Genomic DNA, 20,706 nt, shown 5'->3' with positions numbered 1-20,706 from the left:
CTGTTCCTCTTGGGAAAAGACCTAGATAGATTTGTAGATGACAGGTCTCAGACTAGAGTGGGTGAAAAACAATGGAATGATGCCCGAGTGATCGTCAGTGGCTAATATTAATTCAAGCATTCCTTCCATCACCTTGTTGCTTGTTGAATTATAGAACTCCAATGTCTGCACATATGTACCTCTGGAAGCTCCAGGGTCCACTTCTGATTGGAGGGACCCATACCCCTCATTTGAGTCTTTATCTCTCTGTAGCATCAGTCGGTCGTGGCTCCCTCTGTCTTGGGAAGGCTTCTTGATTGACGTCTGCGTGGCCCCATCTGCAGAAATGAGTGATTGGGGGTTCGAGCTGCTACCTGGCAGACGCGTTGGCGACGGCGGCACTTGCTGCTGGAGGAGCAGCAGCTTCTCCTCCAGTTGCTGCTCCAGGTGCTGCAGCTGTTGGTGCGTCTGCATTTTCTGTCACAAAGACATAGGAATTAACACAGCCTCCTACTAGTTCTAAGGAACTATTTGTACATTAATGTCATCTAGAGCATCCTGATTCATAATTAGTAGATTGATTGGGTCTGGCCAATGAAAATAGACTCAAGGAATAAGTCAAATATATGGTGTACACTAAGCGGTTCTCCTTTGCCATGGGGAGGAAGGCGAGGATTTAAACTCAGTCAATAAGGAACCATGTCTAGCATCAGTGATGAGCGGATTCCTCTCAAACAAAAACAGGAATAAAAATAAAGATGATCTAAACTCAGAAAGGAAAACCTTGAAAAGGTTTATTACATTCTATGCAAACTAGTACAAAAACAGCAAGAGGAACATCTGCAAGACCAACGCCTCCGACATCAAATCCCAGTTAACATTAACATGTGGATGCTGTAAAAAGTGTGCTAAGAAACTGGAGAACAGGGGTCTCCAACCTTTTCAGTAATAAGATCTACTTATGCTCAAGGAAAATAAACCAAAGCTACTAATATTAGTGTTGTAATAGTGACCACACCAGTCAAGATGATATCAGTAGACACCATACGCGAGACTGCTAGCAGTGGTCTTCTCAGTGCATCAGTCATGGCTGCCAGCACCAAGGTAAATAAAAAAGGCTTTGCTAATTTGGAATGCCTCTACAAAAGTAATATATAACTGTCACAGATGCAATGTCCCCAGAGCCAAGGTGATAATATAAGAAATACACCTCCCCAACGCTACTTTATTTATCGCTCAAACATCAGGTTTAAATATATTTTGGAAATTAAACTGTTTTTTTCTTCATAGAACAGCCTACGGAGTTCTAATATTAAACAAATTTACGTCTTGAATACACACTCTCAATTTTGGCATATATATTCATTCAATGAAGGAAAAGCTTCTAACTAAGTAGGCCGGGCGGCAAACAGAAGAGCTACTAACAGGTAGCTTGATAGGTACTCTACGGTAGCTCACAGGCTACCTGTGGGAGACACCTACACCATAAAGCCACTCTGAAAACCCAATTGCCTTTGCAAAATTGCTGCACGCAAAAGAAGAATGCCTGAAGTCTGCCAAATTCTATGTCGGGACCGGAGGCCAGCATTATGCCTTCTCTTTGCACTTTTTTTGTAACAGCAGTCAATAATAAAGAACACCACCGCCAACATTTACCATGAACTTCTGGAAATCTGTAGTCCAGAAACACTAACCAATCACAATCCATCAAGCCCTATTTGATCCTCCGTAACATTATCTTCTGCCTCTTTCTTCACTGCCTCAGCAGATAAGTACTCCTTCCCCTTACCGGGCTATGGTTTTTTCCCCTCATGCTGTGTTAGTGTATGGTAGAACTACATTTATGCCATACTGTCTTAGACTTAACACATTAATGCGCATGTCAGTCTGAAACCGACAACGCACGACCCACCTGACCATGTCAGTTTCAGGGTATGGTTTATTCGTTGCAGGGTGGCCACAGTGGCCTCGCCCTATGCGTCAGGAGCAGAGCAGTCCTCCGACTGACAGAGTGAGAGCACAAGCTCCTGTCTCTTTTTTGTACTCTGGCTGGAACTAGCATGTACCACAGAGCGAGGAGCCTGAATGGGCGATCAGCAGCTTCAGAGCAGCAAATTCAGGACTCATGCCTATAATTAGGTGCCAATCATGTATGCTATTGATACACTTACAGAAGTTTTCCAAGGTCGGTACAAAGGCATGCAAGAAAGGAATGACATCTTGGAGTTCTGGGGACACTGTTTTCCCTAATTCTGAGCCTTGCTTATCAGCAATCCCCAATACGGGTGATGGTAGAGGGTGATGATTCGCAAGGGATTCAGGCGATGCATTTGATGTGGGCAGGACTTAGTGACCGAGACATGACCATAAGAGCTACATGTATCACTATTAGGAGAACTGTTTCTCCAGCTGCAAGCCATCCAGGCAACTTCTTTGGAGGGAAAACAATGGCGCTCACAGAGGCTTCTGGACCCAAGAGACTACAGCCTCAGACTCCAACCAAGGCACAAACCAAAACAGAAAGAGAACAACGAGGCGGGGTAGGCGCTATCGTCAGACTTGAGAATGTTTTCCTACATTGGAACAATGGCATGCAAGATGGTAAATATAGCTGGGAAGGACTGACAGCTATGTGCTCTGGGAAAACGTTGCCCCTAACTCCGTGCCAGGCAGCAATTCTCAATACAGATGATGGGACAGATGACTATGATTCACAAGGGATCAAGATAATGGTTATGATATGGGCAGGAGCTGGAACATGAACCTCAACCATAAGTGCACGATATTGGACAGCACAAAGGGTTAGCGAGTCAACAGGCTACTTTCAGATATGCAGGATCCAAGGGTATATGTCCCCCATTTTCGACAGAGTGGACACCCGACAGAGAAGATGGCTAAGTATGAAGTGAGTCAGTTGTGGAAACCTCTCAACAGAGATATGGGGCCACCTTTTGAGCACTTGACATTTCCAGAACAGTGTTTACCCCACTTATACCATCAATCAATCAATCAATCAACAGAATTTGTATAGCGCGCTACTCACCCGTAGGGTCTCAAGGCGCTGGGGTGGGGGGCTCGCTACTGCTCGAACAGCCAGGTCTTGAGTTGTTTCCTGAAGGAGAGATGGTCCAGGGTCAGCCGTAGGTGGGTGGGGAGGGAGTTCCATGTCTTGGCCGCCAGGTAGGAGAAGGATCTTCCTCCGACGGTGGATTTGCGGATTCGTGGGACGTAGGCGAGGGCAAGGCTGGCGGATCGGAGCTGGTGGGTGGGTGTGTAGAATGTGAGGTGGATGTTGAGGTACTTCGGGCCCGTGTCGTGGAGAGCCTTGTGTGCATGGGTGAGGAGTCTGAACGTGATCCTCTTGTTGACGGGGAGCCAGTGCAGGTCTTTCAGGTGGGCAGAGATGTGGCTGTGGCGAGGGATGTCCAAGATGAGTCGTGCTGAGGCGTTCTGAATGCGCTGGAGTCTTTTCTGGAGTTTGGCTGTGGTTCCAGCGTAGAGGGTGTTCCCGTAGTCCAGACAACTGGTGACGAGGGCCTGGGTCACCGTCTTCCTGGTTTCGGTGGGGATCCATTGGAAGTTCTTTCGGAGCATGCGCAGGGTGTTGAAGCAGGATGACGAGACGGCGTTGACTTGTTTGGTCATCATGAGGGAGGAGTCCAGGATGAAGCCCAGGTTGCGTGCGTGGTCCGTTGGCTTGGGTGCGGTGCCCAGGGCAGGGGGCCACCAGGAGTCGTCCCAGGCGGAGGCAGATGGTCCGAGGATGAGGACTTCCTTCTTGTCTGAGTTCAGTTTCAGACGGCTGATCTTCATCCATTCCGCGACGTCTTTCATTCGTTCCTGGAGGTTGGCTTTGGTGGTGGCGGGGTCGTTGGTGAGGGAGAGGATCAGCTGGGTGGCGTAGGAGATGATGTTGAGGTTGTGTTGGCGTGCGATGGCTGCGAGAGGGCTCATGTAGACGTTGAAGAGGGTGGGGCTGAGTGAGGATCCTTGCGGAACGCCGCAGATTACTTTGGTGGCCGCGGATCGAAACGGGGGGAGGCGCTAGATGAACTAACTAAAACATCATAGAGAGATATCGTACCCCGACAACAGAGTATCTCAGAAGTTCTGTATGGTCCAGTGCAATAGGCGTATGAGAAGATAACAGAGGAGATTCTTCCTGTGGGAAGATGACATTTTTTGATTTCAATCAGAAAACCTTCTTTAACGTTTTTTTCACCTATGGTATCTTGGCAAAAACAATGGGTGATGTAGGAAGCAAACAATTGATGTGTCCATGTTTGAGCACACTTGGTCAGGGGATGCACATTGCTCTTGGCAATTGTTTTGAGGATATCATGACTGCAGCGGAGTGGAGCTCGATTCCACCTTCAAACGTTTCTCTATTATGCCCGTACTGGATGTGGCTTTGCAAGTGGTTATCAAGTTTACACTACCATAAGCCTCCTCTCCAGTCCTGGCATATACTAAAAAATACCCTAGATATCATAAATGAAAATCTAAATTCTATTCAAGACACAAAGGGGGGGATTATTCCACTCTGAAGAAACATGGATATAAAAGATGTGATTGGGTCTTGATACCCGGTCAAGTAAATTTAGTTTTAAAAGGAAGTAGAACATTTTACTGATTTAATGACTGTAGGAAATAATTAGATAAATGAAATTGTGTTGCATTTGGTTGTACGAGTATGCTGAGACAGTTACATAGAATAATAAAGGACACCATATTGTGGTGCAGGTGGACAGCAGAAACAAGTGTGACCAGCATTAAGGCTTAGAGGTTGATGCTGAATGAACAAACAGGGAGAGGAGAAAGTCACAGAGGATTACATCGGACTTGATAAAAATGTGATTGGTTGTTTCTGGACTATCAATTTCCTGAGGTTCACGGGAATTGTAGTGAATGCTACTGTTGTTTATTACTTGTTGCTTTTGAAAATTATGTGAAGAGAGAAGTCATAATCCTCACTTCTGTGCCCTTGTTAGAACTGAAATTGTTCTTAAAGATTGCATGTTTTTTTTATTCTCTGGTAACAAAATTCACAAATACATTGTAATGTCATGAGTACAACAGGACCCCTCAGGATAGAACCCTCCCAGGACCACAGACAGGGTATTGTATGTCACTTCATACCCCTGGGACAAGCCAGGAGTGAGAGGAGCTGGCCAGTCCAGTGTAGGATAGCACAGCACCAGCAAAGGTGATGATTAGCTACTCCAGAAGTAGAGGAACAAATGTATTAGAGGGAGACAATTGTACAAGTAATAGTTTAGCACATATATCTCTCTCTGTGTCCTCTGCTTCCTGCACAATGTAGACCATAATGTAGTCTAATGATGATAACTAACAGGATAACAAAGAAATCTACTGCTGGCTGGCACAAATTATCCACTTCACACTTGAAGCCACTGATGAAGCCATTGTGTCCCTCAAACCCTCCTGCTACAAACAGATTCCATGTCCGCTTCTCTGATTATAGTTTCTTTTAAAGTCTGGTTCCAAGCTGGCTCAACCTTATCAACTCTGCTCTGAAACAAGTAGATACAGCCAACTTAGTGAAAACTGGGAAGTTTGGCTCACTCGTAAAGAAACCAAGTGCTGCTGATAACAATCTCAAAAACAATAGCCTACCATAGGCTCTTCCATTTTTCGTGAAGTCCATTGAGAGATTCACTGTCTCCACTGACAGCATTTATCTCTCATAACAAGCTAGTGGGATACTACCAAACTGGATTCAGGCCTGTCAGTAAAGAAAAACTACCACTCTAAAGAAAGTAGAAATGTCCCTTGCACCCTACACACCCTCCTTTTCTCTTCACGGAGCATGGTATTGTGAACCACTGGACCCTCAAAACTTTGAACCATGAATGGACAGTGACGGTCAAGTCCTAAACTAGTTTGTATACTTTTACCCTGCCATACTCAAAGTCACAGAATCTAAGCCCAACCGTAACATATGGTATTTTCCAAAGCTCAAGCCTTTCTCCGACATTTTTAAAGCATCTATGGTGATTGTTGTAGAAGTGGTATGCAACATATAACTTTGTACTGAACAAAATGAAGTTGATGTTCAGCAATACAATGGATGTACCAATTTTGCATGAGCTCTCTGGACTTGTAGAATGGCTTGAGGAGAAAAATACAAGTTTGGAAAGTCCAGCACCACCTGAAGCTGAATTCACAAAAGACAGAGTTTCTGATGGTCCTCAAGACCTCTACTGCCTTTCAACATCAACAATTACACTAGCGTACGTCTCTGCAAGTATGCTAAAATTTTAAGGGTTCATTTGGAAAAGAAAACTGCAGCTTGGGAGGACCTTAATACATCCTTTGGCTGCTGAGCAGTATAAATAACTCATCCCTAAATCATCCATATGAACAGTGATGAAATTGTGCACAGGCTGGACCTTGCCTACTCCCTCCCAACAGCCCACACCCCAAAGCCTGACTCTCCCCTCTAAAGGAAGTACAATATGCTGATGCCCAGTTGATCTCAAGCGCCGGCAGCTTTAACAATATCATTACACTTCTATTGTTGTTCTACTTGCGCCAATAAGAGGCAGATGCATTTTCAAGACCCCATCCAGGTACATAAAATTCCTTGCCTTAACAAGTTCATCTATACCCATTTGTATTTTTATCTCACTTCACTGATTTAGCCAGTGGGAAAGATCTAACAAGTGGGCGATTTCTTTCATCTCTAGTTATGCAAGGTCCCGTCACGTTAGAAGCAGTACCTTTTCTACACCTGAGAAAATGCCCCATACCAATGGAGAGGACTTGCCATGTACATGTGGCATGTGCTAGCCTTCTGCTTGGGGACTGACCGTACCATCTTCCAGGAAATTATACCCGATAACATGACATTCTAGGTGAAACCTTCCCCGGAGTGTATCTGCCACATAAAAGACAGAAAGTTCATTTAACGTTTAGAATCCAACTCATACAGTATCTATGAAATACATCCTCCTGCCCCCGGACTGTACATTTGCAACATCCAGGCATTACATGTGTCCTGCTGGACTGTGCGAATCCCTGATCTATGTTTGTAGCATCTTTGTACTTACCCTCGGGTATGTGATGGCAAATATGATCCAGCCTCCCACAAGAATGGTGATGATGCCTACGGTGATGAGATCCTGACCCCCATAGTCGGGGAGGATCTCGCTGCCTTCCTGCTTGTCAGTATTAAAGTAGCGCCGGTCTTCATTGTCCATTGGCTGATCATCCAACCCACTTGGAGTAAGAAACTGAAAACAACATAAATTATATATAAATTATAAAATAAAAATGTCAGGGTAATCACTACACACAAATCACCCAAATTATAAGGCAACCCAAGTTGCTAGTTTGACTGTCCACATGGGGTTTGAACACTTTTATCAGATTATTTGTTATATCCTCTTGCAGAATTGTTGTAGTCCACATTATAGTTGGACACAAAGATTCAAAATGAAAGGACACCAAGCAGAAAACCGCAGGTGAGGCAGGTGAACAAGGGCGACACAGAATTGTAACTTGAGTTGACATGGCCTAATCGTAGAATCTTAAAGCCGCAAAGTATGGCACATTTAATCTTCTAGATCTCGCAGAAACTCCTATTGACCCTTAAAATTCCTGCAAGAAAAAAGGACGCATCTGGTGTATGGACAAAACACTGTCTACGTGATGCAGTGCAATCGATCTGATGGATGCTTGTAGCAGTGACTGCAATGAGATCGGGAGGCGCAGGACAGACAGAAGTGAGCCACGGGTACCTGAGAAGCAGATGTGGCTGTTACAAGTTAGACTTCGAACTACTGCCTTGGGCAACCCACTGAAGGGAAGTGGTAAGGTTAGAAAGGTGAGCCTCTTTGTCCCTTGCCAATGAATGGCAGTGCGGGTTAGTGGGCACTGATGTCTGTAGGAGGGGGGCAGTGTACTGCACCAGCAGTTTGGCAATCAGTGAGCATGATTTGTTGCATGGAAGGGAGAGGGAGTCGTGAGAGTTGACAGACTGGTGAAGCAGGGTTATCAGAATGACAGACGAGATGCGTGTGCCAGAAGCTGGCACACTGCTCTAGACGCTGGCTGTGATCTTCAGCGCAACAGGTCTACAATGAGATGGATATTTGAAACAGCAGCCCTGAAGGGAAGTTCCAAACTTGAAAGGACAATAGACGAAACAGGCATAGGAATATTTTGGCACCCATACTGAGGAGATAACATCAGTAAGCCACCCAAAATCTCCTGCACATATTGATAAAAATCCAGAACATGAACTACTCTTGAATATTGGTAACCAGGTTTACATTACCATTTCCCCAAGGTGGACAACAAAGAGCACGAACCGAACATGAAACATACATTAGCTATGACCTAATAAAATACAGGGGCGGCAATGCCAAAGGACAAGCCTGCCAGAAAAGGGAAATAGTCAAAAATGGATAGGTTTACACTTAATCCGGCTAAAATCACTCCTCCGCATCCCGATGCAGGAACCTTGATGTGGGGTGGGGACACGAGAAGAAAAAAAGGATGGGGCATAAGTAGTGGCAAAGCTGAAAGCTATACAAGACAGATTTTCATTAAATAGCTGCACAAGAACAGTGGGAATAGATGCAAATTTACTGAGAACAGATCTACATAGGGTCACCACAAGGGCCCATGAAGCTGATGAAAGCTTATCGAGCCTTGAGTTAACAGTCTTTACTTCGAAGGAGCTGGTCTCTGCTTGACTGACCCACCTGGTCCTTGGAGATCAGAACTTAACATGTAGACAGACGCTTTCAGTGCTGGTCCTTCCTGCGAATGAAGAGGACTCCATGATGGAGCTGCGTGTTGAACACTGGATTAAGAAGAGCCAAAGGGAGAGGGGACTGCCAAACTGCCACAGTGCCACTGTCGCAGGCGGCGAGGATTTTTGACCAATCTCCTCAATTTTAGAAATCCTGATGGTATGCTTAAAGTAGTAACAAGAAAATGACCAATCCAATCGGCCAAGGTTTGGCGATTGTCAATTTGCAGATTATATTTAGGTTGTGCAAAACAGAGAATGCTTTTATGATCTTGCCAAAACAGATAATTCCAGCTAGAATGCAATAATAGTGAATCAGAAAAGCAGGTTCTTTAGTAGTTGACAACTGTGGCGCATGACAGAGGGCGGGGAGATGTGATGCCCAGATTATTAGCAAATCACCTTTCAAATGGAAGATGAAGAAATACAAAGGATCACTCTGGAGGAGAATTGAAACCTTCAGGTTGACATACACAAGAGAGAAGAAGGAGCTCCCATACTAAGCCTGACATACAGGAGTTACACGTGACAGAATCAGACTTGGCCATAACATGTGAGACCAGTGGAATATTATGCATGCTGCTTTCTGGTGTTAGGTGTTTAACAGTGATTGCATTTAGGTAAAGGAGATAAATGAAGTATGCAGTTGGCTGGAGTGCCTAGATTCAGTTCCTTAGCAGACAGGGAGAACCCAGCCCTTCATAATGTTATGGTCTTCAGGGATTTCATCCTGGAACCAGTTCTGTAACCAAAGAGAGACAGGAGGTGCTTAGGAGCTGCGTAGGTAAGCTCACCAAGCAGGAAGATGTGCAGGTGAAAATAGTGTTAAGGAGGGGAGGGCTCTCCAAACCAGCAACTTCTATGCTTGTACTGACAGCTAGCCTCTGCAACTGAGAAACTCAAAGTAGAGGAACACAAATATGGGCAGGTGGAATGCGCAGCTCCCTCGATCCCTCTCAATCCGGATTTTGAGCCAAACACTGCACCGAAACAGCCCTCATTGCAGCAACAGACGACATCCGAACACTACTGGATAACAGAGAAACAGCGTCCCTCATTCTACTCGACCTCTCCGCCGCCTTCGACTCAGTCTGCCACAGCACCCTTATACAACGCCTCAGCAACATCGGCATACAAGGAAAAGCCTTGGACTGGATCATCTCATTCCTCGCCGGGAGAACTCAAAGAGTCCGACTTCCCCCATTCAACTCAGAGGCCACTGAAGTCATCTGTGGAGTACCACAAGGATCATCACTTAGTCCCACCCTCTTCAACGTTTACATGAGCCCACTCGCATCCATCGTGCGCCAACACAACCTCAACATCGTCTCTTACGCCGACGACACCCAGTTAATCCTTTCCCTCACCAAAGACCCCAACACCGCCAAAACCAATCTTCACGAAGGCATGAAAGAAGTAGCCCAATGGATGAAACATAGCCGCCTAAAACTCAACTCAGACAAAACGGAGGTGCTCATCCTAGGATCTTGCCCCTCTGCCTGGGACGACTCTTGGTGGCCTTCCGCTCTGGGCACAGCACCCACACCCACAGACCATGCACGTAACCTTGGCTTCATCCTAGACTCCTCTCTCTCGATGTCGAGACAAGTCAACGCAGTCTCATCCTCCTGCTTCAACGTACTTCGCATTCTCAAAAAATTATTCCGCTGGATCCCCCTCGAAACAAGAAAGACTGTCACCCACGCACTGGTCACGAGTCGACTGGATTATGGTAACACACTATAAGCCGGAATCACAGCAAAATTACAGAAAAAACTCCAACGCATCCAAAACGCATCAGCGAGACTCATATTGGACATCCCTCGCCAAGATCACATCTCCGGACACCTAAAAGACCTCCACTGGCTTCCCGTCAACAAGAGAATTACGTTCCGTCTTCTCACCCACGCACACAAGGCCATCTATAATCTGGGACCTGAATGCCTCAACACTCGACTGTCCTTCTACACACCCACCCGCCAACTAAGATCGTCCAATCAAGCCCTCGCCGCAGTCCCGCACATCCGAAAATCCACCATGGGTGGCAGATCCTTCTCCTTCCTGGCTGCCAAGACCTGGAACTCACTCCCCACTCACCTCCGCCTTACTCAAAACCACATCTCCTTCAGAAAATAACTTAAAACCTGGCTATTCGACAAATAATGAACCCCTCCCCCAAGCGCCTTGAGACCCTCTGGGTGAGTAGTGCGCTTTATAAATGCCCGAACTTGAACTTGAACTTGAACCTGTCACTTTCTTTATTCGTGATGATTCATAAGTTTAGATTAATTAATTTGATCTTGGAATTTTGTCATCATCTATTCAAATTTAAATCAATATTAGGGCAGGCCGGGCTAGTAAATATACAAATATGCAGGAAGTAAAATGGCCCAGATGATCAGATTAGAATGGATGGAGCGAAAAGGCTTAGGAACTGCTTTGCAGGTTTGCAGTACCATGCCGCACAAACCTGAACAAAGGTCCACACTAAATTCCTGCTGCACAGTTCCCTGGATAAAAACAGCCAATGAAGTGAGTGGAAGAGCACAGATGCTCAGGCCCAGAAACTGTGGTTTTTATTTCTTATTTGCAGCAATTTATTTATTTCTGGCAGATAGCTTTCAATACGATGAAGGACATTATCCGACAGGCGTGAGATAGTGGGGAAATGGAACTTGAAAAACCTAAAAAACAAAATCTGTATAGAACATTACTTAACCACCAGTGTAGAAAAGCTAATTATGGCACACTGGAAGAAACCTTCTCCAACGGTAGTGCAGAGGTGGTGGTAAAAGTGGATGTGTTTGGGTTGGAATGAGTAAACAGATCAGAATGTTTACAAGAGTATGGTTAGCAATATCTGTTAGACATCTGGTATGTAATAACCTACAGGAAAGATATGGGCGGTAAAATTAAATCTGCAAAGTGGATTGGGGCAGGCAAGACTGCAGGGTTATGATTCAAATGACACATGATCAAATTAAGGAAATAATCGATGAGAGCTTAATTTACTGTTTCTTCCTTTCCCTGTCAAAAGTAAGTCAACCCATTCTTTTTGCAAATTTTCAATTGTGTATTTATGAAAAGAAAAAAAACTTTAAAAACAGGGCGTCATCGTCATGCTTCAGATGGTGTTCAAAAGCTGGTGGCATTGTTTCACTTTTTGAATGTTTTTCTCTCTCATTTTCAAACCTCCAACTAATTTACACAATTCTTTGCTTTACTCAGGCCTAGAATTCTAGAAAACATGTTGCTCCTCAAAATAGATCTACAAGATTTTAAAGGGGGAGGAGTAAAAGAAAATTTTGATGGGGGATTTAAATATGGTAATAAACTTGCAAAACTGTCTAGTGCTCTCATTTCGACAAAGCGCCATGCATTTCCCAAAGAAACCGCCAAAAACAATGGCTATATTTACCATCTATAGAATGACCAACATGATAGACCATTATTCCTGATTTTGGCAATTAAATATTTCACCACCACAGACAAGCCACATAATGAACCATTTTTCCTATCAGAATAATTGAAATAACTGGATTTCGCCAAGAGGGACATGCTAGTATTTGTTGCTTATCATCAAACACATTTAGCAAAGGTAAATTCACAGATCCTTACAAAACTGTTTGCCAAACACTGTCTAAAGCCATACACTTTGAACAAAGAAAAATAAGACCTTAACCGATAAAGGGATCTGTTAGACAAATCTAGTTAATTCATACATGGATGTTGTCTTCCATGATACAATATTGTGATTGCTGCACTTAAAGGATTACTATGCTGATAGTTTCTCAATATAGAATTTTACAATGATATATATATGGCTAATTGCAAATCTGTTGGCCTTTTTTCGCCGTGGGATAGCAAATCTTGTGTTTGCAGCACTTGAGGCAATTATAGGTGGTATAATTTCAGTACACAGAAGACTACAAATCTTCCATATCTTGTAAATCGAACATATGTAATTTTCAGTGTATACAAGTCAAGCACTTGAACTCTGCTGGAGAAGACATATAAGGTGGGTCTTCCTTTTGCGGAATTAATAGGGAGCAGACTGTCTGCAGCTCAGTGGCAGCTCTGGGGCAGGACAGAGAGGCTGCGGACCACCTTCCGAGATCATAGTAGGGGGCAATAATGAAACATACTCATCCTGTGACAACAGCAGGGTTACAGCTGTACACATGAACCTAATTACCCTCTTCTGCTCCTGCCCTTTGTTCATACCCTTTACGATTAAGATGCCTTTTTTTATTACACCTCCACCCCACACCGCACTGAGCCACAGACAGTGTGTGTGTGCAGTGGCAGATGTATGATTTAAATCCACACTGGTCAAGGGGGCTTAGATTCATTCATGGGGGCCATGGGTGCTTCAATGCAGAACTGCTACAGTCTTTCGGTACAGTTCATGCATATGCAAATTGGCACCATTTATGTCCATTGCTTGTCAATTAACCTCATCAATCTTAATTGATTGGTTACTACAATTTGACACTTCAGGGTCATCACTGAGTGCCCGTGCAACCTGGCCTAGCAAGGAAGAGGTGAAGGCTCCACTAATACAAGCGCCTTATAGACCCCAAACAGTGTAACAGTAAGTGCTGGCATACATCATCGAAGAGCGTCCGGCTGCCAGGGAGTTTGGAGATTATATTCTCTGTGTCCTTCCTCAGGGTCTCAGGAAAGGTTCGCAGCATGGTGGTGTGGACCACTGGAGGCAACTCATGGTGTCCTGTAAAGGGTCCAAGAAAATTCATATTACAGACATGCACTAGCTTCTTGTGTCTCAGTAGGGGGCAAGGCTCAACTAAAGCTTGAATGAAACATTGACCCCCTCAAAGGGCACACCGGATAAGAGGGGGCAAATTCCATATTGGATGAGGGGCAGAAAACCCCCCATGATAAGCAGAGTTACGGCGTCAGAACTGGATCTAAGTGCCAGGAAGGTATATTATCCGTCCGAAAAATACACAGAGGACAGATATTACTGTAAGCTACAGATGGAAGCATTATCACCCTATTGCTTAGTCTGAAAAACCTAGAGGGAGTGATGGGGGACTTCCAAGTGATAACGAGTCATTATCTAAGTGAAGTACGCTGTACCCCATTAATTGAGTGACAGCAATAGACCAAACAGAGTGAGAGACTGTAGGTCAGACTGAGATACCACTCTTTCTACCCAGATGGACTGTGTAAAAAGAGCAACAACCCTGAATTGCAATGGATGACCTTGCTAGGGCAGGGATCATTCTATATATCAGTGTATAAATGAGGATCTGGCAAAGGCAAACATGAGCAGAGACAGTGCTGGAACAAGGGTTTTATTGCGATTATACATCCACTCACCAATGAGAAGCCACTGATTCTGGATGGACACCACACTTCCTTGGGGGTAGCGCACATCAGTGCTGGGCGTGATGTCGCACTCCGCTGTCTCTTTCAAAGTCACATCCTCTGTCGTCGGACCATTTCCCCGTGCCAATGTGATCCCCCGAGGCTAAGGAGGCAAGAAATATTGGCCAGTGGAGAAGTTAAAAAGAGTATCACGAAAAAGACAGCAAAACCAAGAGGAAACTCAGCAGAAAGCTGTGAGTCATGAGCCAAAGGCCATGATTATCAGTGTACAGGAGTTTTTGGACCCCTGCCGATGCGATAAAATCTGCACCTGCGTTCAATTTCGACAACTCCAACCTGGCAGTATTTAACGAGGAAAGCGTATAGTATTTACTGTGAAATGCAGATTTTGGTGCACTAAGCACCAAATTGAAAGTAGGCATGTTATTGCCCAAAATAAGGTATAGATGCACCTCTAGCACCCAATAAATGTCAAAATCCCCAGGAGTCAGATTTTATCTGATGTGATAAAAAGCACCTTCCCTTCTCGACACTTGTAATAAGGGCTTATGGTGGGTAAAAGGGGTTCCAAACAGAGGCTGCCCAAGAGGGAAGGAGCAGTGCTCCTGCAACAGATAAAACCTAGTGAGACTAGGAATCAAGAAGGTGCTGGGTCTCTAAATCCAATCCTTCCACACTGGATTCCTCCATAGCAGCCCTGTGTTGCTCTGCCACACACGTTGTTTTCTCTGTATTAGGTTTCAAAACTACTCAATTTAACAGATTCATCAACTTATTCCTCTTCCCTCTTTCAAACCATCTGAGAAAATATCTATACAATAATACAATATCTCAGCTGGGGTTCATCAACAATTTTCCTTGTCCCTAGAAGTCTGCAGAATTCCTACCTCTGGCACAGATTGTACAATTTGTTGTCCTTAGACTTTATGGAAACCAATCCACATACCTTCATGCTATAAGTCAAGGAGTATTGTCAGGTGAGCCCCATTTAATGAGCCTCTAAAATCCTACCTGCTTGTCATGTTTTCCTTCTCTTGTCTGGCTGCTGTCTAACTAACTCTTTAACTCAATGCACTTTAATTCTTCGATTACTTGCTACTGCAGTTCTTACGTAAAGTTCAAGAATGCATCCTTCTCAAGGCAATCTCAAGTAAGAGCTTTAGGAAGAAGGACATAATCAGTTACGCGCCTTATGTTTCATATTTCCTTACTGGTAGGTCTTTTAATCCCTTTAAACAGTGTGTTTTGTAGCCACTTCAAACATGCCTTTCTCTTGTGAATCGTAAGAATTCCAAACTGAACATTTCTCTACCCTGTTTACACTATAAATAATAACCTACCTGCTTAATCTTTATTGTCTATCTCTGCACCCAAACTTAGCCCTCAATCTAACACTTCCTATTGGGGTTGTACAATTACTCTTATTCTCACTATTATTATGCCTGATCACTTTTCCATTAATTATTTATAAACTCTTGGGATTTCAAACCTCTGACTATTGGCTCTTTTCCATCCTTTGAATGTTCATCACAATGTATTTTTCTTTTCGCTCACTCTCTCACTTATCCGGAACCAAAATGATTTAGATTATGTTTTGCTATTTGGATTCTTAGGCTTTGGTGACATACTGCTATTATACGTTTTTCATGTTTTATGGTCATCATGAAATTTCTTGTTCTTCTGATATCTTCTAGCTTGTAGATATTTTCCTGGCTTGTGCACCTTCTACCAACATTTTTTTCACCTGCGCATATTGAAGACAATCTCTTGGTCTCCCTAACTCTCCATGTCCTATTTCAATCTTCTAAAGATTCAGTCTGGATTTCAATTCCCATTTCATTTTTTGAATGCCTTAAGAGGAGATCAAGGCCAGCCAAACCCTTCCATGGTTTTCTTATGCTCGTTTCAAGACTGTATGCTGCTTGCCCTTCAGCAAAGAATGTCCCTCTTGAATCTTTGCTAATCTAGCGGTAAATGTATTTGGCTCCTTGTTTTATCAAACGGCCTTTATAAGACATAAATTGTGGTGAGATTATACGTTTCTGGAAGATTTGATTTTATAGACGAAGATGATACACACTATTTCTGACCCACCGGTAACCAGACCTCTCTGTGAGGACGGACTGTACCTGGTAATACATAATAAGTACATGGGATGTAGTCGTGGGAGAAAATATTGCAGTTTAACTATCGGGCACACAGATGAACTCATGATCTTGGGGGATGCATATGGTGAGGGCTCAGAAGGAATCCGGAAAGGGTCTGCTATTGCCTATTACACCGCAGATATGTGGGTGCAGGGGCATATTGAATAATTTGTAATCCTCAAACTGTTTTAGATTTCCATCTGTTGTCAATGCCAAACGACCATGAATTGACTAGAGTTGTGAATCTACCCACCTATAGACTCTATCCAATGCTGATGTGCTGTTGCGGGGAAGAAAAAAGAGAACTTGCCTTTGTTAGGGACTTTTTGTTTTTGTACATGCCCTTTAGTACTGGGTTGAAGTTATACTTTTGGTTTATAAATACTGAAACACAAGTCGATATTAATTGGGCTCATATGTACTAATTTCACTCGTATGTTTGGAAAATTCAATAAAAAACATAGGGCCTCATTAGGATGGCGGACGAACCAGCATCCGTCCGCCACCCCCGAGGTGGAGGGACCATCCGCAGGGGCAGCGGCAGTCCCTCCGTGCAAATTAGGATGAGACCGCCACCCTGGCGGTCACATCCCGCATCTGTAAAACCTTGCAGCGGGTGCTGCTTGATGCAGCGCCCGCCGAATGGTTAAAATTGCATGCTTTGCATATGCATGCACAATGCGTCAGGCACCGCGCGGTGCCTGTCGCTTTGTGCGTGCATATGCAGGGGGGTACCATAGGTACCCCCCATGTGCACCCCCCACCCCACAACACCCTGGGGGACCGCAACGGGCCCCCAGAAGCATTGGTCCGCATGCTTTTCCACGGCGGAAAATCCGCCACGGAAAAGCAAGTTTCCTCACCCTTCGTAATTTGGCTGGCGAGGTCTTGCAGACACCGCCACCAAATTGTGGACAACATCCCGAGGATGAGCGGCGGATGGACATGCCGTCCGCGGCTGATCCCGCCGCCATCCTAATGTGGCTGGTGGTGTTTTGGAGGTCCGCAGCGGTGAATCCGCATCCTCCGGGCCGGCGGTGGCTTCCGCCAGCCCGGAGGATGCGGATTCACCGCCATCCTAATCGACCCCATAATTCACATAAATTAGCAAAAGAATGCTTCACTCAATGTAATCTGTGAAATGACTCTTCACAAATCCTCGGTAAGTCAGACGGAAAAGCAATAGTGATGAGACAAAACACCTCCATACTTACTGAATTAATTTAATGCTTATTTGTACTTAAAACTGACCAATACTAAGCAAATTTAATATTATTTCTTGCCATCTGTTCACATTGTTTCTGATATTCCTCAATTCTTTGTTGATAAAAATGCCAGCAAGAACGTTTTTACACAATGGCCAGCAAACTTATTCTGAAAATTCCTAGACTTTCTGCCTTTGCATATGCATTGTTTTAATATAATATTTTTTAAGTTTCTAAGGCACCTGAGTGAATTTATTTTTCAGTAAACTTATTTTGTAACTCCAGAAATTGCCTTTGTGTCAGATTTGTAGTATACTGAGTTTGGTAATTAAATGCCATCACCCTATTTACCTCCCCACTTTTGAGCCCTAACACGTCTTTTCTATCTGTTTTCTATCTGTACCACCTTTTGATATTGCCTCCTCACCTACTCTACCTATTCATAACTTTGATCATTACTTCTTATTACTACAAAAACATCAAAATCTGTATTTCGCCCACAGATATTTCTGGCTGGTAGCTTTCAGGACCACATGGATACTTTCCACATGCAGGATTTCTAATAAAGATAAGCAGATGATTAACCTGTATTTCACTTACAAGTGAGAACTATTACCTACAATAAAGGGTGACTGAACTATGGTTTGTTCTTGTGTAAACACTCTTAAAATAGGAAGTAGCTGTTGCCTCTCATTTCCAGCACTCACTGATGATGTCATACATGTCTCTTCCAAATGTTTACCTCTTATTAGTCAGAATTGAAATATCTCCAGATTTGATTGTTGCTTGTCTTTTCTCCCTGCTGTTCCTCGCTTCAGTCCGAGTTAATTCACAAATTCATTAGTAGCTTTTACTTACGGTATCTTAGTTAACCTTCTCTTCCCTAACCAAGCATCTTTTTACTCAGTCTTTATCTGCTAAATTCCTACTTAACTTACTTTTTCTATTTTGGTTTCCCCATTTCATATTGGGTGCTGAGCACCAAGTTGATCTTAAAGACAAATGTGGAGTATGATGGCAGTGGCCGGAACCAATTGTAATAGTGTAAAGTAAAGAATAGCGCACGTTCAGTTCGATATACTGATCTTTGTAATGAGACAATACTTTCCACAAACCACTAAATATTGCCATATGAAGCATCTGCCTCAAAGATCCACCAACAGGTAGCTGAACACCACAACGTATCCTGACCATTCGTCCACACAACTCGCAGCGCATAACCAGTGGACAACAAGTCACAGATGAAGGGCAATCAATCAACCGTACCCATTTGACAGCCCCACATACACTTGGTTACCATAAAGTTCTGGTTTTGATAAAAGTTGCAAAAGACAAGGGAAATGAGTAATATGTGCCTGATTTAAGAGTTGGCGCATAGAGTAATCTCCGTTGGCTTAGCGGAGAACCTAATGTTCACCAGGCCAAGATTACTCTGCCCTCCAAATTTAGTACTGACCGCCAAGCTCGCGATCATTCCAAAAGCAGTGGCAAGAATCGTTGTCACCGCGGTTCCTGTCAATGCTGTTTACAGTTTATTGCAGAGCTCCATCAGCATGACGGCACCCAGCACCAAACTCATCTAAATTAGGTGGGTGGAATTAGAGGTTTGGCTACAGCAGCCCTTACTGCACACGGACGTCAGAGGGGTTTAATCATGGTGGAGACAGAGTAGTCTCCGCTGTGATTAAACCTAAGGTTTGCCCACCTTTAAATTTGGCGGGCGGACCTTCGTATTGGCTGTATGTATGTCCTGTTGTGACAGAGTATACGTACCCCAAGATATAAATCAGGCTCTTAGTTTCCAAAATGTTGCTAAATTGAGGCAAACTGACTGGCATTTGGCTACCCAAGGAATTATCTATTTTGAATATCATACATTATATTCCAAGGTGAAGAACTAGGTCAGTGTAAGTGAAGCAAAGGCATTAGGAGGTCAAACCATGCACCCTACATATCCCCTTACTGCCCTCATGCCTACAGTTCCTATGGCTATTCCCAATCCAGAACACACGAAATGCAAGGCCTGAGTCCAAGGTTTTGGGGATGAACTGACCGAATGGTGGCAGCCTCTGCATTGGTGCAGACCTTTTTTCAGATACCTGCGGTGTCTTGTTCCTTCTGATCTTTGTTCTTTGGCTGTCCTGCGCCCAATTTATTAGTTTCTCTGCCCAAGTATTTTTTTTCTCTACCTTCAACTCTACACCCTCAATTCTGTGAGAGTCTCAAACTACCTACTTTTGTTTTCCTTCTCAAATATTAGATCTTTAAGAATTCTCTGTCCTAAAATATAAACACTGCCTCCTCTCTTTCTTCAGTTTCTGTGCAAATCAGTGCCATACAGTATCTAATTTGTTTCCCTGTGTCTGATTAGTCATGTGTATTTTAATCCAATATTTAATGGGTTTTCCTATGATTACTTTTTTTTGCTTAACTCACGCTGAATTTTCTGATCATATGCAACAATCATTTAAATGTGTAAGCAAATAAGGTCTGACGATATAAGGTCAAGCGTTACAGATTACCCTACAGAAGGAGCAGTAATCAAATACACAAACAAAAATAGCAAAGGGAACTGGGCTATCCCATTTCCAAGAAGAAATCAAGTATGTAGTACTCCTCGAAAGAGGAATGCAAATGAAAAAAGGCAGTTGGAAAGCAGTCACCCTATGTACTTAAAAGAACTGAGGCCATGAAGGTCTTACCACAACTGTCATTCCCTCATGGATAAGAGACCGGGATGCGTAGAATCCAGCGGCATACTTTCCTACGTAGAGCTTTGGCCTGTATTGCAGAAAGAGACCCCATCAGACAACCTGCAGTATATCAATAACCCAGAGAGTCCTGCCTACAGAGCAAAATGCCTGATCTGGCTGTGCACATGCTTATAGATACATTGTCCAAGACCCGGGCAACAGATCTTGGGAGCTGCATGCCACACGAAAAACAATCTAAGATACCACTGGCAAAGTCCTAAGTGTCAGTGCTAAAATCACTGATTTGGATACCAAAGAACCTTAACATTTGCACATTATACCGGGCAAGACCCAGGAGCGGAGAGGGGAGATAGCCCAAACAAGGCTTTGAGAAGTTTAGTAGGTGGCCCTTTTTCTAGGAAACTTGGAAGTACGTCAATAGCATATTACACCTCCCCAAACAAAAATATTTGTGAATGTGTTCCTGGATTTTCAACTTCATTTCTCTCTCCATGTCCTGAATTATTTTGATTTGGTCTTATAGG

The 20,706-nt window shown here is 43.8% G+C and overlaps 1 protein-coding gene across 1 annotated transcript in view; it reads right to left on the bottom strand.

The window, feature by feature from the left end:
- Nucleotides 1–20,706, bottom strand: part of ERN2 (endoplasmic reticulum to nucleus signaling 2) — a 189,704-nt gene that overhangs the window by 51,801 nt on the left and 117,197 nt on the right. Inside the window, exons 9-13 of the mRNA XM_086940449.1 lie at nucleotides 20,171–20,249; nucleotides 14,108–14,258; nucleotides 13,372–13,493; nucleotides 7,053–7,235; nucleotides 180–456 (exon numbers count right to left, since the gene is read on the bottom strand). Coding sequence (XP_086796575.1) covers nucleotides 180–456; nucleotides 7,053–7,235; nucleotides 13,372–13,493; nucleotides 14,108–14,258; nucleotides 20,171–20,249 — 812 coding nt within the window. The remainder of the gene's footprint in view (nucleotides 1–179; nucleotides 457–7,052; nucleotides 7,236–13,371; nucleotides 13,494–14,107; nucleotides 14,259–20,170; nucleotides 20,250–20,706) is intronic.

Source organism: Lissotriton vulgaris, chromosome 10 (genome assembly GCF_964263255.1).
Source record: "Lissotriton vulgaris chromosome 10, aLisVul1.2, whole genome shotgun sequence".
Lineage (NCBI taxonomy): Eukaryota > Metazoa > Chordata > Amphibia > Caudata > Salamandridae > Lissotriton > Lissotriton vulgaris.
Note: the sequence above shows the minus strand (reverse complement) of the source record. Positions and strands in the feature narration are given on the sequence as shown.